The sequence below is a fragment of the Eleginops maclovinus genome, chromosome 10, assembly GCF_036324505.1.
Source record: "Eleginops maclovinus isolate JMC-PN-2008 ecotype Puerto Natales chromosome 10, JC_Emac_rtc_rv5, whole genome shotgun sequence".
NCBI classification, from domain to species: Eukaryota; Metazoa; Chordata; class Actinopteri; order Perciformes; family Eleginopidae; genus Eleginops; species Eleginops maclovinus.
The window spans coordinates 5992343-6020148 of NC_086358.1; the positions used below are offsets into that span (position 1 = coordinate 5992343).

Sequence of the window (27806 nt, forward strand, 5' to 3'; positions counted from 1 at the left end):
AGCATCCAGTCATATCCTGTTACCCACCACGGCGATGAATTGAGATTACCCTGGCAACATAGGCAGGTTGTGTTTACGCCAGATGCAAAGCAACCACTTCAGACGGCATGGGGCTTGTTTTAATCACCTCTTTGAAACTGGCAGAGTTTGTAGGGCCCAATCAAACTTTGTCTTCGCAGGAACAACGCTGAGATCAGAGGTTGTGACAAGAGATCCAGAGCGGCGGGATGCTGAGGGTGATTCACTTCTTCACTTCCTTCACAGGCGTGTAAAGTATGACTCACTCAGGCCTCGACCTGCAGCGAATCAACACCTCACTTTATTCCCTTCTTTGCTATTTTCAGCCGCATACGCATTTGCCTCCGCTCTATACTGTTTGCATTGGAGGAGCAAGTTATATTTAATATGCATTTTATTTTTGTAAATGTTATTTTAACTGATGCCTCATGTCACTGCAGACTAGTATTTATTCTCTATTTCACCCACAACGGGTTGATTGAGCGATACAAATGTACATTATACAAGATCTTAACTTGTTTTGCTTGTGGTATTGTGTTTCTGTTGTCACAAGGGGTAAGGAAGCCAGGACCCAAATGCAGTATAAAGGAGGGAAGGCAGGTTTGAATGTGTAAGCAAAAAGCCAGCTTTCTTCAATCCAAGCTGGTACAAAAAAACCCAAAAACCTCAAAACAGAAGGAGAAGGCATGGTAAAGCAAAAGGAAAGTGACAAAACAAAACAATCCAGGACATCACAAGGTGAAGGGATCGGGTAATCGACATGGAGAACACGAGGAATTAACTGGAAACAGGGAAACGGAAAGCTAAACAAGGGTATGACATTGACTGGGAAATTGACGACGGACTGACTAAGGAAACTTGATCAGACAGGCATATATTGAGACAGGACTAATTACATTAACGAGACACAGGTGGAGAGGACAGGTTAAGACACAAGGGGTACGGTCAAATTGTCAAAAAAACTACTTTTTCTTGACCTTTGCGTGAAACGTCACGGGGTTAAGGAATAGTGGATAGGAGAATTCAAAAGGACTTAGGAAAGGAGACTGCGGTGCTTTGACAATCCAACTGCACATACACTATCCCACGTATTTATGATGAAGGACGTTATTAATGTGCGTCTGCTGTGGGGGACTACCGTTTTCTATAAAGCAGAATACTGAAAGCACATCTACTCTGCACCTGTGCTCTCTGATGGTGTTGTTTTATGCTTTATGAACGAGGACAACAGAGACAAATATTCTTCATTACAAAGGTTGGAATTGATCGGTCGGCTGTTTCCGTGAACGGCCGAATGTTGTGTCATGGTAAATCTAGCGGCCGCAAGGCATTGTGGGACAGCATTTTCTCCTTTCCTTTCGTAAAGGAAGGTCCAGTGTTTCCTAAGCTAAAGGAGGTTATAAAGGAAGTTTCAAAGCTCCTTTCCTATCATCTAGAGAATTCGAACAGCTCTTATCATGGCGGCCACTTGGGTACTTCCGGGTCATTTTGCTCCGTTAGGAACCTTCCTAAGCTATACTGACTATTCGACCGTACCCAAGGGCAGAAAGGAGATCACACACATGTGGGAGAAATCAGGGCAGGGCAAACACTTACAAAGGTGGAAGTAAGACAAGAAGTAAAACAACAAGACCATAAGTAATCAAGACAAAACCCAAAGAGAAAATACAGACAACGGTAGTCAGAAAAAACACCGTACTTCCCTCTTAAATGTGGAGTGTAAATGCATTATTTTACCTTCATTTCTGTAGTGATTTTAAAGTTAGTTGCATTGGCTCTTGTTAACAATACATTCCCCGATAGATCTGCTCCATTTGTTCCCTTTATTCAACACTTATTCTGAACACATGCTGAATTGTACACTTGCCTGTGTAGAAATTTCAATTCTCTTCAGCTGGCCCACTGTGAGATAAACTAAGCAGTAAATTGTGAATATTAATTGGAATTTGATCAATGTAAGACTGAAAGAACCAACCCATAAAGGATTAAGCAGTATTTGACAGTTAGCTACATCATTGATTCAAATGTTGCATAATCTAATCATCCCCACGAGGCTTCCTTTAAAAATAATAGGAATTGATATGGAATAAACTAAGAAATGATTGACCCGTGAAACAAATGAAGTGAAAAGCTGGTTGAAATATTGGAAGTACAGTACTTGTAGATGTTCTTACCGCTAAGTTTAAAACATCTGAACTAAACGATGCTGGTGCATTTTGATGTGAAGCCATTCTTTTCTTCAAATTTATTTCAGCAATTGAATTTCTGTTTTAAATTTAACCACTCAACCTGAGCGTGACAAATCAAAATTTATGAAATTCCATTACCATCTCTCCTGACTCTAATCTGCTCCCACAAGTATGTCACACAGTAATGAATCTGTATTTCCCTGGAAGTGACTGCATGCAGTGCTGGGTCACCGCGGGCTGAATTATCTGTAGCAGACAGGGGAGAGTGTGTTTCACAGGGAGTGTCTCTGGTGCACACTTGTCTGAGGCTGACGGAGATGCCGCAAGTCTTGAGATGAATAAATCTGGTGTGCGACATCAGCACCAAAGCTTCTTCATTAGCTTTCGGTGCAGCGGGGCACCGAGCTTCATCAACCAGCCTCACGAAAGCTGCAAGCACAGGAAATACAATAGCAGACAGTTATTGGATACGGGCGAGAAAGATAGACCAGTCCGGTAAATGTGTCCACACACAGAAGGCTGACTTTCTCTGTCCATCCAGATTACTGCAGCTTTATTATTTGATGCAGTGTCGCTTCAGGCAACACAAACAGATCCAAAAGATATCTCCAGCTGAGCCTGCTTACATTTGATTTAACCTAATTAAAGGAAAATGTTTCAAAATCAAGCCAGGTCTTCCGTTGCCTCTGTATTTCATACTACTAATGTGATGTTAATAATTAATGTTGTATAATCAAACCCCTTTCTTACATGCACTGCAAACTATTCAGAGATGTATGTGATAACAGCATATGAATCCTATAGATTTGACATCAAATAGACATGACATTTCCAGCTCCCTAGTTTTAAAGCCAATGTGTGAAAACATAATGAATCTGATGAACATTTGACCCTCCCTTTAGAGCCACTTTGATGGTGAGACTTCAAACTAATTTGCTCTGGACATTCATGGCCCACAGAGTGTGTGTTTTAGTGTTAAGGTAACCTCTAAACTGTACGACCGATGTCCTGGAGAATTCATGGCGAGCAGTTGAGCGTGTTGATGACGTTTCCAACATGGCAGGAGAAAAAATTGAAGAAAACAATCAAGGAAAGGTGATAAGTGAGGCACTTACACAAAACACATAAAGAAGAGGTTTCAATATATAAGACCAAATAAAGATTGAGTTAAGTGATGCAGTGTAATCGCGGTCATGTCACCCCTAGATTTAATCAAACCAGTTGTTTCATGTTAGAACCGGTCTGACAAGGACAATCTCCTGTTGTGTTTAAAAGGGCATGTTTGGACAATGTGCGACCTGATTCTCTAGACATTTTCTAGAGTTTCATTTGAGAAAAGGGCTTTGGACTCCCAGTGCTTTGATAAAAAAAAACAAAGACCTTCAAGTCTGATCGTGGAGCAGAAGAATAAACTGTTGTGGGTTATAATTAACAGCGGGGGTCATTCACAGCCACCCTGTGTTTCAGTGCCTTTTAACCACAGCATGCAGCAAGGAGACCTCACTAAGGGCCCGGCCAACAGGCTGTTTTCTCAATAATATAAAATCCATATCCCTGCAGGTGTCTTTAATACCCCTCTCACTAATTGAGCGACTCACTGGAGGGGACTCGCTGAATAGGGCTGCAAATGAAAGCATTGATGGAAAGTGTTTCCCACCTTTTTAGTTTGTTGGTAAATGTCACGGCTATTGAGGTGGGCTGCCCAAGTATTGGCTCCCTTACTGAAAGTCGTTTGGGTCCACTGTAATCAGGGGGAATGAGTAATCTTTGCTTGTCTTAGCCAAACAAGAAGCCATTGAAATGATCAAGCGATGACAATGCAGGAAATCATCCACCATGCCCAGCAGGAGTTGGCCATTTGCTTTTCTGCTATCTGGGAGACGGTGGACATGAATCATCCCTGCCGAGCAACAAGCTTTAATTCTTCTGTCACAGCTGCACCTCTTGTTTCCCCACTTGTTACCGAAACTCATTAGTAGATAATTGAAAGTAACGACACTGATTATGAGGAGCGCTCCAGCAGCATCCCAGGGGTCTTTGCAATTTATAAGCTGGCAATGACGTGCGGACGACGCTATTGTCTACCACAAACCAAAAGGGAGTTGTGCTGTTTACAGGCAAGACAACAAAAAAGTTTTCGATTTTGTTTTCTTTTAGCTTCGTTTATCTCAATATCAGCTCCAAGCTTGGGATGTCTTCTCACTTGTTGAAAAAAACCTCATTAAGTTAAGGAGGTGAAATTAAAACCATATGTGAAAGAAAAAAGGAACACTGAAAACAAAAGAAAAGACTGACATGTTTTTGGAAAAAATGTTCATTCTCTTGCTGACAGTGAGATGAGAATATCAATTTACAAAACTAGAAAAAATAAAGCTACAGCCAGCAGGTCGTTAGCTTAGCTTAGCTTAGTTTAGCTTAGCTTAGCTTAGCTTAGCTTAGTTTAGCTTAGCTTAGCTTAGCTTAGCTTAGTTTAGCTTAGCTTAGCTTAGCAAAAAGCCGCAATAGAATAAACCTGTTATTACTTCATACACAACAAAACTAGCTGTTTCCCTGGACTTTGTGCTATGCTAAGCTAAGCCAACATGGGTGACATGCTACTATTCCGACATACCTCTACTCCGACATCTCTGCAAGTGTGTGTGATGTGCTGGGAGGGTGTTGGAAGGTCTGCATCGGTGGTGCGTTGGGTCTGCATAGCTCCACTTAAGTGGAAGCATTCGGAGCGGTAGTTGACACTGTCAGACACGCAGGGCCCCCCTCCTCCCTCATGGACGCATTGATAGCCCTCCCGAATCCACCGCCACTACTCCTCCAAGTCTCTCCATCGCCATCCCATCAGCTCCGGTCTACAGCTACGCAGAATTGGGAGCAGCCTCGATGGCTTGCATAGCTTTAACTTTCTTTGAGCGACTCCCTTGCAGATCAGATGCAGGGTGATCGGACAACAACGAAATTGAGTGCCAACCAGTCAGTGCATCCATTACAACAATAGGCTATATTATATTATACAAAATAAACTGAATATGTTAAAAAAAAAGTATATGTTAAAAAGACACACAAACAAAAATGAAAGAAAGACGATGCCCCGACGCGCCTGGGTAGACTGTCGGAATGGCGGTACTAAAATTGTGTTGTAATAGGGGAATGTCGGGATAGGGGGCATGTCGTTATAGGGGCATGTCGGGATAGGGGGCATGTCGGGATAGGGGGCATGTCGTTATAGGGGAATCGATAGAAGTTGCACCCCGCCAACATGCAGCTAGCTGTAGCCTTATAATTCTGGACAGATATGAGAGAGTGGTATCATTTTTATCATCCAACTCGAGTCGAATAAGCAAATAAGAGTTCGTTTTTTTCACATTTTCACATTAATGCTTTTAGAGAAAGACAATCCTTAGCAGTTGAGGATGACTACTAGCTTACTATAGCTAAACTAATGTTAGCTAACTCTAGATAGACATTACTGACCCTGAATGGCTCAGTCACTAACATTAGGACGTATTTCTGTTTGCTGTCCTCCCAAAACACATTTTTAAGATGTAAATAATGCCTTAGTTGACACTGTCGTCTACATTGGATGAACAACCCAAACAATACGTTTTGATATCAGCCTCCTGGAATCAGACAGCAACACATGTTCTGTGAAGTCACAAATTGGACAAGCATTTAGTAGGAAATCCATTCAAGAGGCAGGTTTATCATTTTTATTATTATGCCTCAGTAGGCCGTAATGAAAAGGAGCCAGAGGCAGCATATCCTATTTGCCTTTTCTGAGTGGAACATTTATTGGTATTTCTTTCTCTCTCCAGACCTCCAATGATCCATGTGTAAATAAATGTTTTATTTTAGGACAGCGTGTAAAAGGTCCAACATTTTTTTCATTTACTCGAATGGATCCAGTACCCAGTTAAGGCCTAGTATCATCAGATTGACGGATAAGGATTATGATAATTGTTAAGATTTCACAAAGCTTATACATGTCTTTTGATGCTGTAAGGTAATACTAAAATCTACTTATTTAAAGTTGTTGTGATAGTCAATTCAAACATCTCCAGGACTCAAGAACTGTGACAAAAAAGACATCAGATTCTTCCAAGTGTTGCATCTAACGTGCTGTTTTTGAATCGTTAACTGTGAGTTATTTCACATTTGTCTGTAGTCTTTCAACTTAAAGTTTCAACTGTGCATTTAAGGTAATGGTGATACCAAAGCCACAGATTTGTTAAGTTAACCAGCTGAAAGTATGGAAGCATGGCCGATGACAGATGTTTGTGTGTGGTTCACACGGACGCCTCATTGCAGCGGACGATACACTACAAGGCTTTCATATTGCAGGGATTATTTCTGCCCTGAGTGGTATTGGTATAAATTCAGGATGCTTTCTGGTGTCATGATTGACAGATTGCAAATGTGACTCCTGAATTAAAGCAGTGAAATAAAGTTTGTTGCTATCTGAGCATATATCAAATCATGTTTTCCTTACACACCTGCTGTTGGTGTTTTAATATTGGATTTCTTGGCCCCATTAGTTGCACTGCAGGATGCTTCCATATTGAATTCAAAATCCATCTATTAAATCTGCACAATCTGCAATCAATCTATTCATAGCATGAAACTTATTGGTACATTTGTTGGCTAGTATTTTATCAGATTTAGATTTCTCATTATATATTTTGGCCTGGTTGTGGCGCTAGAGGACGGACTAAGAGGTCACAAACACTATGATTCCCACTCAAAGAGTCATTAAAACCTAAAAAATATGTCAATCTTTTCAGTACAAGTAATTGACCACGTCTGGAAGCTTTCAGTTTGGTTGCATTTTGGAATAAACAGCACATAATATGCACAAATACCACTGTATTTGGTTGCCTGTTGATAACACCAGTTTGATAGGCTGATACTGTCTGCTACCTCTACTCACCTGCTGCACTTCAGTACTTTTCCAAAACCTCCGCCTGTTGATCTAATCAGCTCACCTGTGCTCCCAGCTGGATCTCATCTGCAATCAAGCCTGTATTCAAGGCCAGATTGTTCCTCACCCTTCCATGCAAGGCTTTTCTCGTCTGATTCCCGGTAAACCATCCAGCCTTCTGTCTCTGACCTTGTTTTTGCCCTTTACCTGGTTTCCCGATCCTTTGCCTGGCCTTGACCAACCCTCTGCCTGCTCCCAGCTGGTCTGTCAGCTTGTGCTTCTTATACATCTCTATACAGCTCTGTACCAGATGAGTTTTGAAATTAAGCATCATTACGAACAGTTCCTGGTTTCCTGTGTGCTGCATTTGGATTCAACACTCCCTGTTACAGATACACTTCACAATGGGTGGTTTGACTTTACATAATCTACTGGATGCTTGCCAGCTACAGTATATCACGTTTTGTCCTGAGGAAGAGATTTGCTAATATGCAGCAAAACCAGCTTAATGAACCATCCGTGCTGGAGAGAAAACACCCACTCTTAACATAAAGGACAAAATGTTTCAGTATCACTCACCGAATCAACAAAAACTACCCAATCAAATCCTCAGAAAGTGCTCATACAGTGGCTCCACAGAGAGGAATATATTGCTGGTTTCTAAAAAACCAACTCTTCTAAACTGGGACCGTCTCAGTTGCTATAGCAATGGTGGCAGATGACCACACACTGTCTGAGAGTTTATGTCTGGCACTGACAACATTTAGACGCATAGGAATCACACACACACACACACACACACACACACACACACACACACACACACACACACACACACACACACACACACACACACACACACACACACACACACACACACACACACACACACAAGGTTTTCACATTCAGGTTTGCAGCTGCATTCAAAACTGAGAAAATTCAGTATAAACAAGATCATTTTTAATGACTCCACTGATCTGAGTGTTTGATGTCCTTGTGTGACTTATTCTCTAACACATTCGTCCCACTTGACACATATCTTCCTCTGCTATTCTCCCGCTCTCTTTTTCCCTTCTCATTCCCAGCTTTCCCGCTGTGATCTGACTCTATTTCGCATGATGCCTGAGTGTAGATCTGAGGAAGCGGGGAACTTCCCTTCCCAGTCAATCCCTGCTGAGATCACTATGCAAGTTTCCAGCATCTTTAAAGATCTTCAGCGACATTTTCAGTGTCATGCTTGCAGCTGTTTTTCCAAAATACATCAGGGACAGAAGAATAGTTCATGCTGCATGCGAGGGTTTCGGAGTGATTCATCTGTAGGTGCAGAGGCAGGAAGCTGAAGTGACGCAGGAGGTTTTAATACTGTACAGTATGTTCCCTGTGGTGTTTCAATGAGCTAAAATTACATTACTCTGCAGTCTGCGAAGAAGAAAACTTAAAAATATCTTTGTTCTTTGTTTACTATGTATTCAACCTCTAGAAGAATGCTTTGCCTGCACTTGTTTGCTCACTTACACAGCTGAATTCCCTTTGAAGCAAACCACATCAGGTGGTTTATGTAAGGTATACACAGCAGCTGCATCTTTTTTATTGTTCACCAGCAAGACAGAACTGTTCAGTAATTACATGTCTGTGACTTCTGTTTACACAAAGTCTGAGTTTGAAAGAGATTTGAAAGATATACAGTATTTGAAGTGTTACCAGGCAGAATTTTGAGGTTGTTAGCTGCACGATGTTTGAGCTGAAAGTCTCCATCCAAAGTTTCAAAGACATTTGAGGATTACCTTGTTTCATTTATATGTCCGTTAAAATGTTAAACAAATCAGCTGCTAGTGCTGCAAGAGCACCTAAATTATTTATTTTTCACCATTTGATTCAGGGACACCGGTGGAGCAGCAAGGATGTGTCAGATTCCTCTTTCTGACAAACATATCATGCTGAGATTTCATCAGGTTGAGAGAATGTTGAGATTTGTTTTTGGGAGTCTGCCACTTCTTTGGACTGTGTCATATTTGTCTGCGCTGTACATCACAGAGATGATGGTGACATGAGTCAGGACAGTGAATGGTTTCTCCGTCAGTCACACAGTCACCTCATGTTACTGACATCAGCCCATGCTGAGAGAGCATGACTGAAGAGGATTTAACACTTGATCTCACGGAGACAGCTGCATCCAGAGGGATCACTTTCCTAACCGTCCACGCTCCTGCACCACCTACTGAAGGCTTAACATCCAGATTCCTCCAGTCCTGGGAATCAATTTGGTTTAGCTGATGGTCTTTTGAAACCTGCAGCCAAGAAAAAATACACTTGAAAGGGTCTTTTCGGCCAAAATGGGCGGGGGAAACATATGTTTCTATTTAACCTATTGGTATTTAGGCATGGAACAAAGCTAGATAATTGTGTCTGAACTTCAGCAATCAGATATTGTTTACAGTATGATTAATCTTTATTGTTAAATCAAGTTGGAAATTGTCCTTGCATCTCAGCAGCTTTATTTGCAACATCAACAATGAGAAATATTTAACCAAGCCACCCTTCAACATAACATTACAATCAATGAAGACAGTGTGTTTAGGATCCTACCAATAACATTTGATCTGGGTTTAATCTCTATATTTCCTTTTAGGATTGTCCGGTCAACCAAAGCGCTTCAATCTGACATCATTAAATTGTGACCCTGTATCTCATATTTGATGAGGACATGATTGAGGTCAGAGACAATGTTAATGGCCAACTTTGCATATGTTTATACAGAAAGATTTTCCGGAAAAAATTGTGACTATTGTGACTTTTGTGACCTCACCAAGTGAAGTCTCATGTTAAATCCCTCCACTTTTCAGCTTAGCCTTAGTTCAGTATCTTCTATCTTGATGGGTCCAACACAATTAAGACTATTACACTGACACTAGGCTGCTGTAGCCTTTAAGGCCAGAGAACAGGCTATCACAAAGGACAAGCTTCCACTCACTACAGAAGCCCTGCGTGTCATGGCTGACCTTTCCTTTCTCTTGCATTGTCTGAGCTGATTAGCTTTTCTCAGTGGCAGATACACCACAGTCTACCGCCACCGTCTTAGCTCGGTCTGATAAAAACTTGAGCAAACTCTGACACAACAGTTGAGTATGAAGAGCTGATAACCGTTCTCGTCTATAGTGTCATATTCGGGCTGTCCTTGAACTCATTGGAGGGCAGCAGATAACTCATATCTACAGATGTGGTAATTGGGCTTTCAGAAGGAAGTCAGCGTATTAAAATAGTCTGGAGGCTCGCTGGCAAACCAAACCAAAGCCTAGGGAAATAACATGTGACTTAAGCTGACCTTCATCTAATGTACAGTCTGGGGACCGTACAAAGAAGAGCTGAATTAGCTTTGCATACACAGGCAGAAAGAAATACCACCACAGTATTTATAAACACATACAGAAATATCCCGGAGCCATGAGATGTGGTGCATAAACGTATTTATTTAACATATATGAACATTTTGTTTATTTATTTTTTCGTTTTGTTGAAGACACAGTACATACAGTATTTACATGAGATTCTGCAACAAAACTTGCTGGCAGAGAACAGCTTGATCATTGGATCAGGAGACGCTGGGCAAAGGAGGCTACTCTCTAAAGCTTCAGTAAAACTTGATATAATTTGACACCCCATTATTAAACCTAACAATTCCTGTCATAACAGTCCATGAGAAACAGTCTTGCACATTGCAACAACTGACGGTAATCTAATTATGCTAAAAGTATGATGTTTAACAAAGCTACAGCTGCTCACATCAAAACACTGTAACACGGGCTGAATCTAATTATAAGTCATGTAATGTGACATGTTATGAAGCTTTGTATTATGATACGTCATGTTATGTTGTGTCGTGATGCTTTATGATATGATTCCTCAGGTCATGTTTTCATCTGTCATGTTTTGAAGCGTCATGTTTTGAAGTGTCATGTTTTGAAGCGTCATGTTTTGAAGCGTCATGTTATGAAGCATCATGTTTTGAAGCATCATGTTTTGAAGCGTCATGTTATGAAGCATCATGTTTTGAAGTGTCATGTTTTGATACGTAATGTGTTGATCTGTCATGTTATGAAGCGTCATGTTTTGATCTGTTATGTTATGAAGCGTCATGTTTTGAAGCATCATGTTATGAAGCGTCATGTTATGAAGCATCATGCTGTTTTGAAGCATCATGTTATGAAGCATCATGTTTTGAAGCATCATGTTATGAAGCATCATGTTATGAAGCATCATGTTTTGAAGCGTCATGTTTTGAAGTGTCATATTTTGAAGCGTCATGTTTTGAAGCATCATGTTATGAAGCATCATGTTTTGAAGCGTCATGTTTTGAAGTGTCATATTTTGAAGCGTCATGTTTTGAAGTGTCATGTTTTGAAGCGTCATGTTATGAAGCATCATGTTTTGAAGCGTCATGTTTTGAAGTGTCATATTTTGAAGCGTCATGTTTTGAAGTGTCATGTTTTGAAGCGTCATGTTATGAAGCATCATGTTTTGAAGCGTCATGTTTTGAAGTGTCATATTTTGAAGCGTCATGTTTTGAAGTGTCATGTTTTGAAGCATCATGTTTTGAAGTGTCATGTTATGAAGCATCATGTTATGAAGCATCATGTTATGAAGCATCATGTTTTGAAGTGTCATATTTTGAAGCGTCATGTTTTGAAGTGTCATGTTTTGAAGCGTCATGTTTTGAAGTGTCATGTTTTGAAGCGTCATGTTTTGAAGTGTCATATTTTGAAGCATCATGCTGTTATGAAGCATCATGTTATGAAGCGTCATGTTTTGAAGCGTCATGTTTTGAAGCGTCATGTTTTGAAGCATCATGTTTTGAAGTGTCATATTTTGAAGCATCATGCTGTTATGAAGCATCATGTTTTGAAGTGTCATGTTTTGAAGCATCATGTTTTGAAGTGTCATATTTTGAAGCATCATGCTGTTTTGAAGCATCATGTTATGAAGTGTCATGTTTTGAAGTGTCATGTTTTGAAGCATCATGTTTTGAAGTGTCATGTTTTGAAGCATCATGTTTTGAAGCATCATGTTATGAAGCATCATGTTATGAAGCATCATGTTTTGAAGTATCATGTTTTGAAGTGTCATATTTTGAAGCATCATGCTGTTATGAAGCATCATGTTATGAAGCGTCATGTTTTGAAGCGTCATGTTTTGAAGCGTCATGTTTTGAAGCATCATGTTTTGAAGTGTCATATTTTGAAGCATCATGCTGTTATGAAGCATCATGTTTTGAAGTGTCATGTTTTGAAGCATCATGTTTTGAAGTGTCATATTTTGAAGCATCATGCTGTTTTGAAGCATCATGTTATGAAGCGTCATGTTTTGAAGTGTCATGTTTTGAAGTGTCATGTTTTGAAGTGTCATGTTTTGAAGCATCATGTTTTGAAGCATCATGTTATGAAGCATCATGTTATGAAGCATCATGTTATGAAGCATCATGTTTTGAAGTATCATGTTTTGAAGTGTCATATTTTGAAGCATCATGCTGTTTTGAAGCATCATGTTATGAAGCGTCATGTTTTGAAGCGTCATGTTTTGAAGCGTCATGTTATGAAGCGTCATGTTTTGAAGCGTCATGTTTTGAAGCGTCATGTTTTGAAGCGTCATGTTTTGAAGCGTCATGTTTTGAAGTGTCATATTTTGAAGCATCATGCTGTTATGAAGCATCATGTTTTGAAGTGTCATGTTTTGAAGCATCATGTTTTGAAGTGTCATATTTTGAAGCATCATGCTGTTTTGAAGCATCATGTTATGAAGCATCATGTTATGAAGCATCATGTTATGAAGCATCATGTTTTGAAGCATCATGCTGTTTTGAAGCATCATGTTATGAAGCATCATGTTATGAAGCATCATATTTTGAAGCATCATGCTGTTTTGAAGCATCATGTTATGAAGCATCATGTTATGAAGCATCATGTTATGAAGCATCATGTTATGAAGCATCATGTTTTGAAGCGTCATGTTTTGATACGTCATGTTTTGATACGTCATGTTTTGATCTGTCATGTTTTGATACATCATGTTATGAAGCATCATGTTTTGATCTGTCATGTTATGAAGCGTCATGTTTTGATCTCTCATGTTATGAAGCGTCATGTTGTGATCTGTCAGGTTATGAAGCGTCATGTTTTGATCTGTCATGTTTTGAAGCGTCATATTTTGAAACGTCATATTTTGAAGCGTCATATTTTAAAATGTAATGTTTTGATACGTCATGTTTTGACGCATCATGTTTTAAAATGTCATGTTTTGATCTGTCATGTTTTGACGCATCATGTTTTGAAATGTCATGTTTTGATACGTCATGTTGTGATCTGTCAGGTTATAAAGAGTCAGGTTATAATACTTCATATCATGATACGTATTTTTTTAATTTGTCAAGCTATGATGCGTCCAGTCATGAAGCGTGTTATGTTGAGTCATGTTACGATGCGCTGTGTTATGATATCTCATATTATGGTATGCAATGTTGCATTCAGTATTGTTAAGTTGCATTATGTTGAACTGCCTTACTTTATATCATCTTTTTACCGTCCATCTAGTCCCTGTCTTTTTCTACAATGTAGATTCTACATCACACTGACAGAATAGAAAGACGTAAGGCAGGGCTAATTCACATTCCTCCACAATGGACTGACGGATTACCTTTTGGACAGATCCCATGGGGCCTCTCTTCATACAATACGTCTCCTTTGCAGAATCAAGAGTAAGTATGGAAAGAGACAAGGGACTGATGGGGACTATCAAAAGCTTTGATTTAGCCTGATGAGGCTGGATAAAGACTATGATTATAAAACGCAGGATTATGTATGTCTGCAGAAATGTGTCATCCAGTGTAATAAGCTCAGCAGCTGTCATGAGGAGCTGTGGGTAACGTGGTGGGACCAGTTGTTTCATTTGGGCTAAATTATACTTGGTTTTCAAGAAAAGGAGAGAAGGGAAACCAGAGGAGCACTGTCACTGTCACTATAGCGATAGAGCTGATGGGCTGTCATCGAAGGACTGGAAAATGAAGACCAACACACATAAATATGAACACACACACACACACACACACACACACACACACACACACACACACACACACACACACACACACACACACACACACACACACACACACACACACACACACACACACACACACACACACACACACACACACACACACACACACACACACACACACACACACAATCTTGCAGTAAAGTAAACAGTAACTAATTCCAAGCAAATCATACGCTGCTTTTTAAAAGCGTTTATAATTTTCAGGATCTTCTCTTTGGAAGCTGAACCTTGTCAAGCTCAATCATCTTTCGTAGGAAAATTCATACGTGACACAGAGGTCATCCATCCAGACAATAAACACCTGGGCTCTGCTATTCATGTGATATATTTGGATGAATTCCCAGAGAGAGGCAGGAAAATAATGCCAACACAACAGGTGCAACAACTTATTCTGCGCAGTACGGATTGTGTGATTATGTTGCATCTTGATAATCAATGATTGGAACACCTTTTGTAGTGTTGGGAAATTAATTTGCGACTTTGCAAAGCAGCCACTCTGTATCTTTGACTGACTGAATGAAGAACAAGCTATTCATTGACGAAGCGTGATTTTACACAGGAAATGGATGTAGCTCATGATAATGATATGGTGACAGGAAAACGCAGAAATGAGTGGTGTGTCAGATCTCTAAAAAGAACCTGATTCTTTCAGATAAAACAAACACAGTAAAAGAGCAGCTGCTGCTACCATGTTCAACATTGTGATAGGCTCTTGATCGTATTTCTATATATTTAATTTGTCATATACTGTACATTCTGTCTTATTGTGTTGCTACATACAGTGCATTGCCCCAACATTAAAAGTAAAACATCTTAACCTGTCATAGAAAATTAGTACCGCTACATAGTTGAACTACCTGATAACACGGTGCACTCCTAGAAATATCAAAAATATTTACAATACATGGTGGTAGTTTTCACGAAGAGTTCTCCCTCTTTACAAAATTCTTGTGCTTGAGCATTTGAAACACACACATACACATCCAAATAAACACAGCAGGTAGAAAAGAAATAATAAAAACACATTTCTTCTCCCCATCTTTGCTCGCCTCCTCTTCCCTCAGAAAATGCTCATTCCCTGTAGTCATTTTTTTTTTTACATTGAAAAAGGAATCTTACTGGGAGCAGTTCAGAAGTGGTAAAGATGTGTTTTTCAGCCAGTCAATCTATTTCCATTAATAATAAAACAGAAAGTGACCCACTGAGGTGTCCTGAGGTGATGCCTATCTCTAGTCTAGACACGGACATAAAAAAAACATCTCGTACAAACTGCTACATAAAGTTTTTTTCTCTTTTTAACAATTTTACCTTGAAAAAAGACACATTTTATGCATTGGAAGTTGGAAGTAAGTCTGAGAAATGGCAGTCGAATGAAGTGGCGAAGATAGCCCTCAGATCACCGGCCTCTAACATTGCGGCATCAACAGATCATTTTGGCCTCCCTGGAGCTTGTACTTTGAGATGAGTAAAGAGACATGGGGTGATGAGTGAGAAAATAAATATCTAATCATAGAATCATTAGCACCACCACAGTGTATGGACAGAAAACACAAATGTCTGGATGGCAGAATGAGCTGAGAGGAGCAACACCAGCGGTCTTTTAAACTGCTTCTGAGCTCGGGAAGAGAGTCTTTGGTCACAAATCAAACCTAAACGGCATGTGCCGGGGATAAGCTGTCCAAGTGTGTACGGCTGATTGATGATGTCCATTTCCACAGGCGGGGATGTGATCCTGAGCTTCTCATTCATGGTTAAAGTACCTATCCTTTTTCACTGACGACTCAGTGGTAGTCATTAACACCTCTTCACAGCTTGTTATTACTGTGAGAAGCCAGCAAATGTCCACTGCTAACATTTGTGTGGTCACACACAGATTTCGATGGCAGTTGCCATCACCATCTGGCTTTTGTTCTTGTCTCGGCCTGGCGACTGGTGCTGTCCAGACTCCTCTCTGGGAGACAGCGGATCAGACAGGACGCTGCGTTTGAGCGGCGCCGGGCGGAGGCAAGTTGTTCCAGGAGGGGTGGAGGGCTCAGGGTGTCTGTGGGAGGAACGTGAGGAAGTGGAGGACGAGGAGGGAGTGCAACTGCCAGTGCAAACTCCCGAGCTTGACCTCTCACCTCTCTTGGCTCGGCAGGATGCTCTTCGCCTGAGCTCGCTCACCAGCTCGTACTTGACAAAGCAGAAGACGTCCTTGACTCCACAGCGCTTTTCCGGCTCAGCAGCAAGCAGCCGCTGAAACATGCGCAAGGCATCATCCGTGAAACGGCGCCACTGAGATGGGTACGTCCCCACAGGACACCCTGCTTTCTGCCAGCGCCGAAACTCCTCGTAGAAAGCGTCAGCCGGCAGCGCTGCCTCCCAGGGGAAATTGCCTGTCAGCATACAGAAGACGAGCACGCCGAACGCCCACACATCCAGACTGGTGGTGACAAGGAAACCCTCAGCACGGCTAGCGCGGCACACCTCTGGCGCCGTATAGGGGATGGTGCCACTCACTCTTTTCACACGGCTCCCCACGCGTCGGGTCATGCCGAAGTCAGCCAGCTTGATGCGACGGCACTCACGGTCAAATAGGAGCACATTCTCAGGTTTGACATCTCGATGCACCAGGTTTTTGCTGTGCATAAAGTCCAGGGCCAAACCCAGCTGTTGCATGCAGCGTTTGACCATTTCCTCTGGCAGACCAGCCTGAGAGAAGGACAAAGGGTTGGAGAAAGGAAGGCAGAGAAACATACATTTAGATGAATGCAGTCCAATAGATAATATATATACGGCTGGGTAGGAGGTAATATATGGGGGGCGATATTAGTGAAAAGTTTCATGGTGAGTAGGTTCAAAAGAGTAGGTGATGGTTATATTGAGTTTAAGTGAGACTCAAAAAAGGGAGTTTTGAACTATTTTTAATTAGTCTTTATAAGAACCTTGAAGTCCTCCAAAGCCCATGAACTGAAACAGCACTAAAGCAAAGTGAGACCCCTGTGCAGTGAAACCGGGACAAAGACAAGGATCCAATCCCGGGAGAGCTTGTTAAAACTGCCGAGTGTGAACATGGCCGGCGATTGGAGCAGCTCTGGATGAGTGAGGATGGTGAATGGTTGAAGAAAGGATGATAGCTTTACCTGTGGGGGGATGATGTCGAAAAGGTCGCCAGCGGGCGCATATTCTTGTCCAAACACATAGCTGTCCTCCGTCTCGAAGAGCACGTCCAGGATTTTGATAATGAAAGGGCTGCAGCTCAGAGAGCCGGTCAGACTGTACTCCCGCAGGAAACTCTTGAGCTTCGTCTTGTTCTTGGTAACAAATTTCAGCGCAATCTTGGTCCCTATAAAAAAAGTCACATACATAAACATGTAGATGGTCACATTTAACCTCTGGAGTATTAAAGTTTCCATGTGAAGGCTGGCAGAGTGCTATTTAATTCTGCATATTGACCAGTGAAAACTGCTCATGGACATGGACGGACAGATATTATTATATATTTGATGGCGTAAAGACTAAACAATAGTGCTCAATGTCAATTACAAGCCTCCCAGCAAGTTTCAGATTGAATAGAGGGGTGCACATCAAGTCCTAAAACCCGTAAATAACTAAGCATTTGATCACTTCCGGTTCCCATGTCAGCCTTTAAAAAAAAAAACATGTTTATGGTTAGAAGCCTGAAATGAGGTCTGTGGTTAAACAAGCCTAAAGGATTCTTTAGATAAAGATACGTCAGTATATTAGTGACTAAAAGACACCACAAAACATCATCATGCCGACACAAGACCGCATTTAGCTTAGCGGTGGTGATGCGCGGCCATGTGACCGTGAAGTAGGCTAGTTTGTTTACGGACTAGCGCTGTTTTACGTATGACGATTTACACTTCAAAAATCACAAAGAAGTGTTATTGAGTGGAGATCGTCCTGCTGCATAAAACGTGAAAGAACTATAAATGCGTGTTTGCCACAGAGCTTGTTTTCTGCAATTTACCAAAATCCAACGGGAAAAAAACGGTTGCTTTTTGTCGTGTGACCCCTTTGTGACACTAACTTCTGGGTCGGCCTACAAAATTACGTCATCACTGCGTCACCCTATTCAGCTACTACTCAAAAACGAAAAGCCTTTGTTGTCAAGCACTGCTCTCTACCTACGCCAATGGATTTTACTGACTAATCAGACAGGGATGAAATAAAGAAAGGCGACAACCATGAATAAGTCGATTTTGAACTAGGCCAAACATGTGCTGAGACACAGGCTCATCAGCAACACTTTTCGATTGTTGTCCACCAAATCAACAACAAGAATTCCTTCTAAATGGACCTAGTGGTATAGGGCATGAAAAAGAGCCCTATCCAAAGCATCGTAAGGGAATTTGGAAGTGTTACCTGACACTTTAAGGGAGCGGAGAGATTTCCAATCACCCAACCCTGCCTTTGCAGCAGCTGCTACAGCGCATTCATTCATATAAACAAGTACAGTGAATGAATCTTATTCCCATTACACACATACAACCAGCTGTTCCTGATCACAGCTGCGGAAAAACAGAAGCCTTTGAGAGTGCTGAAAATATCTACTGCCCTCTCAGCCCCCTCTGCACTACTTTAAAGTGCTTAGCCACACGCTTTCAGACTGAGCCAGCTTTCTAACCTTGAGTTTTTTACAATCAAGGATTAAACATTATACCTAAAAGAAAATCCTTAACAAAACCTTTTCACTGCTGAGACTTGATCTGCCTTAGCTAGTGATCCTCATTCAGGCACAACATGGAGATCTGAACACTGCTTTCCAAAATGACTATTTAAGACACTCAATTAAAGCAGAGATACAGAAAACTCACCCTGTGTCCGGTGAGCCACCAGGTCCACCTTTCCGTACGTCCCTTTCCCCAGTTCGCGGATGTGCTCATATTGTTTGGCTACATCTGCTGCCGACAGAGAGGTGATGGCCAGGGCCTGCATGTCCTCCACAGGCACCCCTCCGCAGTAGCCCATCTTGGATGTAGGTGAGCCCCCGCCGCTGCCCACCCGTCCTGGCCCAGATGGAGAAAGAGACAGGCTCGCCTTGACGCTGTGAGGCAGACTAAATGAAGAGGAAAAAACTTGGCTCACAAACAGATTCTGTTCTGCTATGATGATGGCAGGCGATGTAAATATTATGCATGATTGTGTACAAAACGCTCATCAATATTTTCTATTTTTGTTGGCACGCATCCATGTATTCTTGTCTGCACATTGTATCCCAAAGGTCAGTTAAATCAGGGAGGCTTTAACAGAGCTTAATTTCCATACAATCAATTCAGAGATGGCATCAACAGGGGCACTGCTTTCTGTAAATGCATTGGACTTCCTGCTGTCCCTCTAGATTACTCTAGCCAGCTTTCAGATATGGCCGGGTCTCAGACAGCACTTACTGGCAGACAGCTATGGAAAAATCAATATGTCCAGGTAGAAGGACTTACAAATGGAAGCAGATGGAAAGAGCTGGCAGTTTCAAGGTCTATGTGCACTGGTAAGGCGTGCTCCAGATCATCATATTCATACGTTTACAATTTCCAGTCAGCATATCAGCAATGCTTTTCAGAAAATAGGTTGTTTAGCCTAGAAAACACATTTGGTTTGTACAGTAGGTGTTTAGGTGGAAATGCTGAAGAAGAAAAAAAAAAAGAAAAACACTGCAGAAGAAAAGTTATCGCTGATTCTCAAAAGTGCCAAGTTTCAAATAGGTCAGACTGATCCTAGGAGGGGAAAATACAGCTGCTTTAATTGCAAGCTCAGATGGAGTCAGACTGGCACCAAATGAACCAACTGACAACAAATTAAAAATCAGAGATCAGTGACTGTGCAGGTAAGCTTCATTTGCAGTGATTGAGCAAACGAAAAAAGATATTAAACCAACTAAATGGACCCTTTTGAGGAAATGAAGTGCATCACACTAATGATCTTACCCATTGTCTCTCGTCAATCCCACTCACACACACACAATCAAATGCAATCATCCAATCATGCAAGGCACGCACACCCATACGCACACTAATAGGCATCAAATCAGCACAAACAATTTCGCTGATGGCGTTTTTCATCCATCATTCAAAGGAAAATGCTTTGTTCTCGTCTCCCTGCAGCCAGTTTCCTCAGCATCACTGGTTCAGACAAGAGCATCTCAAACATGTCGATTGGCAGGAGCATTTTCGGTGGTAAAAAGGCCGAATTAATGTACGGTAACTAATGTGCAGATGATAAAAACATGGCAAAAGAAGTTATTTTCTGAAGGCGTTGAGGTTCCTCAGCTATACTGTTGGACGAGGCTTATGCATTCGGCTATTAGACGGAGAAAACGAAAATAGGATGCAACCATTTTTAGCCCTCTGTTCTTGGCTCATCACTCTTGTGTCCACTGCAAATAGAAAGTGCCTTGTGTGTTTCTCTGTAGATAACGCTTGCTTCTTGATTTTATCATAGCCAGGGAGATGCTTACCTAAAGGACTATGGATATTGTAGCCTACTCAATCTGAGCGTGCCCACTGTATAGCCTACAGCGAGTCAACACGCAATAAGATCATTATCAGGATAAGTTCGTGGTCAATGTTTGGAGATTAAACCTTTAAACAGGACAGACCGACGGACAGGATGCACGTTAATGACCGTGCACCATGCGTGGCACCAACTGAAAAGTTGAATTTAATTAAATGTATTACGTCAACATAACTGTATCAGGTTAAGCAAGCAATACTATTACATTCAACTTAATAATAATGCTTTCAACTAACCTAATCCAGTTATGTGACATTTGTTGACATAATATATTTGATTAAAGACAATGTTCCATTTTTTTCAGTGCAGCAAGAGTGAAGGGAGTGCTTGTTGATTTCTTCCAGTCAGCTCCACGGGCTAAATGTGCAGCATACAGCATGGATCTTAATCACATTACTCAGCTCCCACAAAGACAAAAGCAACCCACCCCCCTCACACACACACACACACACACACACACACACACACACACACACACACACACACACACACACACACACACACACACACACACACACACACACACACACACACACACACACACACACACACACACACACACACACACACACACACACACACACACCTTGCACTCACTTCCACTGCAGAACTGGATTAAGAGTCTTGAAATGTGATGAGTGGTCGGGAGACGGTTGTGATGACGCTGTGAATGGGAACCAGAAACTGCAGCGTAGTGCCCCTGAGGTGCGGGGATGAAGTTATGTGGTCTCTTTAAGTGTTTGTGAAGGGGGGGCTGGTGTATCTGTCGCACAGTGACACTCTATCAAAGGCCCTTTATGTTCCCACCTCTGAGAGGGAGCAGCTGTGAGCCACAGCACGACTCAGCATTCGTGCTCGACCACACATGCCCCACTGATCTCCCACGCTGCCCTCTGCTCCTCCACTGTCCTCTGAGGCATCAAAAGACAAGGTAACAACAACACGCTTCAAATGCAGATACAGATTTGGCTTAAAAGAAAGAAACTGCTTTGGTTTTGAGCCAGTCCCACTCATTGTCAATCATCTGTCAACCTTTGCCTAACAGATCCCTGGATTTCTCACTAATTCCTCTTCAGGTCAGTTTTAATTGTGAAAAAAGCTCTGATTTACTAGTGTCAGAAAACCAGATTTCCATCAACAAACCTTGGCAAAACAAAGGACAACAGCCTTAAAACAAACTGTGTTCTTTCAAATTCCAAAGAGTGAAGTTGCAGGGTTTTTGCCCAGCAGCTGCAATCTGTTTTCCAGCCACTAATTTCCCCTCAAAATCAGATAGGCAATCTTGCTCTATTTAGCAATTACTCAGACAGAGCTGAGTGCTTTTGCAGTATAACCCTATTTAAAAAACCAGCATGTTCCCATAAAAGTGTGAAAAATCCAGTTCCACATCCTGATAACCGAAGCATCGGACTGGAATCCTGTTGAGGCTTACTCCATGAGACACACATGAGATTAAACTGCAGAAGCAGTTGATCTTTTCTCCAATTAACACCTAGCTGAAGATGGAAACAGATATTTATCCTGTGGTGTGACATCTACCTTGTCCAGTGTTTTCCTGGCCTCTGAACTATGAGGTTTCCTGATGGTCTTACTGTGGACTTCACATGGCACTTTTTTCAAAAAGAGGTCCAGTCAAGGATAAGGAGGTCTTTAATGGAGCTCCTACTCTCAGAGGTAAGGTTTACTTACTGTGTAGCCAGGCTATCAATAGCATAGCTCTACATAAGGCAATGTTGTATTGCTGTTTTGCTGTTCTATCCACCTTTTTTGTCCAGAGACTGAAATACCTCAACAACTCTCAGATGGAATTTCCGGGCTATTGGAAACCATTCAAAAATGTGTGATGAGATCATTTCCAGATCCTAGACTTACTTTGATGATCCCAGACTTTTCTTTGAGTACAACAAGTAAAAATGTCTTTGGTTTTGAACTACTGGATGTATTGGAATAAAATATGGTTTATACATTCATGTTTTAGTATAAAGTGAGACTTTCAATTAGTCCAATATTTTGGTTTCCGACTCCAAATAGTATTCCCATCAGCTTCAATTGATTTGTGCTAGCCTGCAAGTGCTAGCATGCTAGGACACCAAACTAAGATTGTAAACATGATCCCTGCTAAACAACAGTGTGTTAGCTTTGTCATTACAGTATGTGCATGTAAACATAATAGCATTTATCTGGAATCACAGCTTTGTCTAAGTGCAGCCTCATAAATCTGTAAGCAAGGCTGTAGAGCAGATGCTTGGCATGTTTGCATATTTAATGCGTTCAATGTTGTCTTCAATGACAGGGCTATTTGTTCTCCAGAGACTAACTGTGTCTGTATTAACAATTCATTAACATAAGAAGCTGAGATTGCAGATGGACAAATATCTGAGGCATTGTCACGTGACTCTTGACAATATTTGTGTATTCAGGCAGTTTTCCTAGTGTAAAGCGTGAGTTATACAGCTGCAATGAACTGTGACATGCTGATTAACTCATTAAGACTTCACAAATGTCAAACATGACTACTGATTCACATATAGGACATTAGCTAAATTATGTTGTGGAAAGTATGAACATTTGGGCAATCGAGTGGATGTTCCAGCTTCATCTTTAACAAATATACTTTATAATTTGTACACAAACCATATATCAGCCGCTTTGCCCTTTTTAGTCCAGCATCTCCTCCCTTTCTCTTGTCTGTTCCAGAAAAAGCAAACAAGGGACTAATGAAAGAAATAAATAGATTGCAGAGCCTGCCTCATGTTGCTACTTCTCTCCATTACTAATGGACTAGTTGCCTTGCTCTCGGCACAAGAGTCATTATGTGTGTAGACTGATCTCCTGTGTCCAATTTACTGTAAGAATGCCCAGCATGTCACGCCAAGGGGTCAACTTGAAAAAAGTGAGTGAAATAGGATGAGACTGGTGCATTTTCTCCCACTCATTGAGAAAAACAGACATATGGATATCTTTCTGTCTGTCCCCTTTGTTCTTGTTTCGATGTGGGTGGGATACAGAATTAAAACAAAGGACTTAACATTTCTCATCCGATCAAAAACTAAAAGGGCTACCTTGTGAAAGCCAGTTGCAGTCGGGACACTCAGGTGAAACAAACTGGATCACCCTCCTTACACAGAACATCAGAGGCGTTGAGTTAGTAGGATTTAGCACACGGCTGAAGAAACACCCCCTGCTGTGCTGTGATAGATGAACCAGCGGCCCGGGCCACGGACACTCACTTTAACAAATCACATGCTCTCAGCTTTGCCCGGCTGCCCATATGGAGGAACCCCGCTGGGGCTCGAGTGCTGTGTAACCCCGTCCCTGCTCCTCGCTCTTTTCCCATCATCCCTCGCTCTCTCTGGCTATACTGTATTCCACACATCCAATGCATCTGCAGCCCGCTGGCAGAAGCGCTGGCTGCTATTCGCCTCCTGCGGGGATGACCTCGACTTCGGGAAGGGACACCCCAAGGTTAAAGGGATCCAAACAATGACTGAGAGTGGAAATGTGCTACAGGAAGTGAAGGACACTCAGTTCTAGCACAGTGCAGTGTCCACAAAAGCCTAACAATGTAGAAAATGAGCACAATGATAAAAAGAGACATCTCACCACAGAATAATGATCGTACTGTTATGTGCCACACTTACACTTATTTTAGATTATAAGTAATGCTATATTAAATACTATGTGAATGCCTTTTTTATAATAGTGTTCTTTTTTTCCCGTCTCTATCTATACTTGGCTTTAACAAGGTAAATTTACCCTTTGTGGGATGAATAAAGGAATTCTGATTCTGAATGAATCAACTATGTAGTATGGGATTAAGGGTTCAGGATTACAAAATAGAGCATTATATTTCAAATTTCATTATACACATTGTCAACATTACCATCACTGTAATCATGCCCTGCATAGGAATCATTTCGCAGTGAAACATCGCTGCAATAAACTACTGAGGGAACATGTTGTACTGTACCTAACCCCCACTCTCACACAATCCAGTAGTCACAAGTTTAACAGGGAGGCTTCGTGTGACAAGAAAAGTGAGAGAGAAAGGGGATAGTTAAAAGATTGGGGAAATCCAGTGAGACTAAATTGGAGCATCCCTCCCTTTGTACCACACACTGTAGACCTCGTCCCTTTGATGTCAAATACATGCGGAAATGTGACTCTATTATGAGCTCCGGAGAAAAAATGGGGTCTAAAAGGGGGTGTGGCGAAATGATGTAAGAGCCTCGCTAAGGAGGACACTGCTCTTGTTTTTGGGGGTTTTTTCAGAGCATTTCGCCTTCGACTTCAAAGCACACTAACAGTTTATGGTGATTTGCATCGGGCTCATATACCATAGCCTCTAACCACAATCAATGCACTAATGGTGATTGCTGAGGCTGCAATTAACCTCTCTGTCTCTCCCCATTTCCAATTCTATTGCAAATTGCTGCAAAATATGATCAACCCAAACAATAAAACTGTTGTTAAAAACCATCGTAGAGAAAATGTAAAATATAATGAATGCCAATTATGCATAACACACATTCATAGTCCTACACACCCACACAGAAATGTGCACATTATGTACATTGTGACTGACCGGGGTGTCATTACGCAGCTGTTTTCTCACTAACATAATGGCAGGTTAGGCAGCAGATATAATGTGGTTCTTTATTTCCACCCAGCAGGGCGCAGACTTTTGAAGATGAGAATTAAAAACAAGTCCTCTAAATGTGCTGTTTGCATCCTGTCTGTTCTCTGAGCTGCCATGTTTTCCTATTGCAGCTCAGCTATTGCCAGACTGTGATTGAGTCTGATTTCCTTTTATCAGACTGATTTTGTAAGATGCTGTTTAGACACCATTTCCCCAGTTTTTCATTGTGAAATCGTGCATTATTTAGAGGTTAGTGGCTCTGTGAGATTCAACAATGGGTTAAGCTGTGTGTGTATGTGTGCCAGCTGTTGGATTGGGACATTGTCTGGGATCTCCTGTTTCCATAAATCCATAAGATCGTAGTCCTTTCATGTGTCAGCTGTAGTGGCAGATTCCTTCCTAGTTCTGCAGACCATGTTTGGGACATTTGCCTCGACTGCCAGAATGTTTTTGTTTATTTCAAGATGGAGGATTTCACAAAGAAGATTTGGTCTTAAAATGAAGTTGAAGTCTGATCCTAAGGCATAATTGTTTTCAGATTACTGCTGTGTTATCAGGGCTGCATTTTCTTCCATGTTCATGTCCATTCAGGAGGAATTGAATGCTTAGTCTGATTACTGATACTAAAACAGTATTTCAAAAATGAAGCTTTCTGTCTGTATATTTTTTACATTATAGGCTACACATACCTTTATAAAGCATCATTGACTCTGAATTGGACACGATTTTGGGATGAACTACTCCTTTGATGGTCTCAGCCATCACTGCTGCCTCTTTCCATCCAAACAATGTTTCTGAAAAAGCCCTGTGTATTAGGCTACCTCCCTTTCATTTAGAGTCCATTACCATCCTCCAGACTTTGCTTTTACGAGGTCTGCTCTATCAAGTCATCTGCTCATTTAAATGCATTAGACAGCATTAACGATGAGAGATATCACCTGTCTGCCCTGGGCAAAGTATAAAGGGCCATTAAGTGGATTCACACTGATGCCCTCGAATTCATCTAGCACACGACCGTATCAGAAAAGCATAGGGAAAGCAAAAAGGTGCTTGTTTTATGAGTAAATGCAAATGTAATCACTAAATAAGCTCAACCATTAATTAGTTAATGATAGTTGTAAATAAAGCTGTGGCATTGATGCGATATGGGCTATGAATACTGTCCATGAGATCAGGTTCAGGCCATAATAATAAGATTAACGTGTTAAATTAAAGCTATTTAAATAACAAAACAGCATAGGAATGGGGGAAAAAAAGCAAAATAAATGAATTAAAGATGAAAAAAACTCAGATTTTCTCCACTGTTTTGACTCCCTTTTTTCATTAAATCTTTCAGACTGATACTCTTGCAGGCACCTCAGGGTGCATCTAGGTGTTACACACTCACCTGCTGGCGACCTGTCTCTCTCCTCCATGGTCCTGCATCAGAGCTGTTCTGCTCCACCGGGGTCTGCACGAAACGGATGGAAGAAGCTCCTCGTTTATCGATCAGGTAGTCTAAAGGTGCTTCAAAACAAGCAGGTCCATTGAAAAAAAAAAAAAACCAACACAAAAAACCTTGCAGTTTCACAGATTTCTTCAGATTTCTTCAGTGCCTTCTGCTGCCCGCCCAAGAAGAAGAAGCAGAAGATGCCCGTCCGGCTTCTGGAGATGCTCTTTTTTACTTTTCTATAGGAGGCGGATTAACTCAACTGACGCTGGAGGCAGAGATGAGGAGACAGGCTGGGATCCCTCCTTTGAGCGCCCACCATCTCAACCTGCCAAGCAGCGGGAGGAGGAGGAATGTTTATCTCTTGCTCCTCCAGTGGTCCGCATGACCCAGTTCAGCACCACACACGCTGAGGCGAACCCATTCACGCACATCCACGCATGCAACACCTCTGTTCTCTGCAGCACCAGCATGCATGGACCAATGTTCCCACTCTCACCAAAAGCTGTGTCTTTCACCGTCTGCGGGTCAGTCTGCTGTGTCCGTCAGTCCAGCGGGACTTTGAGGTTGAGTACGCGGTGGGGGTGGGAGGTCGGTCTCAGATCCTCAGCTGGTCCTACCAGTCAGCTCCCTCATTGTTCCCTGTCTCCACCCTCTGGCAAACTAATACGCGCACGTGTCCTGGGTCCTAGCGCCTGCTGCTATGGCGTTAAGTATCTCACCTACTCAAGTAGTTAAGTAGAATTCGGAGAGACTTGCACTTTACTTTAGTATTTCAGCTTTTTTGCTACTTCATACTACACCACTACAACTCAGAGTAAATCCAGAGGTGGGGAGTAACTAAGTACATTTACTGAAGTACTGTACGTCAGTAAAATGTGGAGGTACTTTAAGTGCTTTACTCGAGTATTTCCATTTCATGCTACTTTACAATTCCACTTAATTTAAAAGGGAAATCATGTAATTGTACTCCAGTTCATTTGTCTAACAGCTTTAGCT

At 41.6% G+C, this 27806-nt stretch overlaps 1 protein-coding gene across 1 annotated transcript; it reads right to left on the reverse strand.

Annotated features, from left to right (window-relative positions):
• Window positions 1-14437: 14437 nt before the first annotated feature.
• sbk1 (SH3 domain binding kinase 1) lies at window positions 14438-27372 on the reverse strand. Its single transcript, XM_063893809.1, has 4 exons — window positions 26766-27372; window positions 19047-19288; window positions 17349-17551; window positions 14438-16917 (listed from the first exon to the last, which is right to left on the reverse strand). The coding sequence occupies exons 1-4, from the start codon at window positions 26801-26803 to the stop codon at window positions 16090-16092; spliced, it is 1311 nt and encodes a 436-aa protein (XP_063749879.1). The 5' UTR covers window positions 26804-27372; the 3' UTR covers window positions 14438-16089.
• Window positions 27373-27806: the final 434 nt, after the last annotated feature.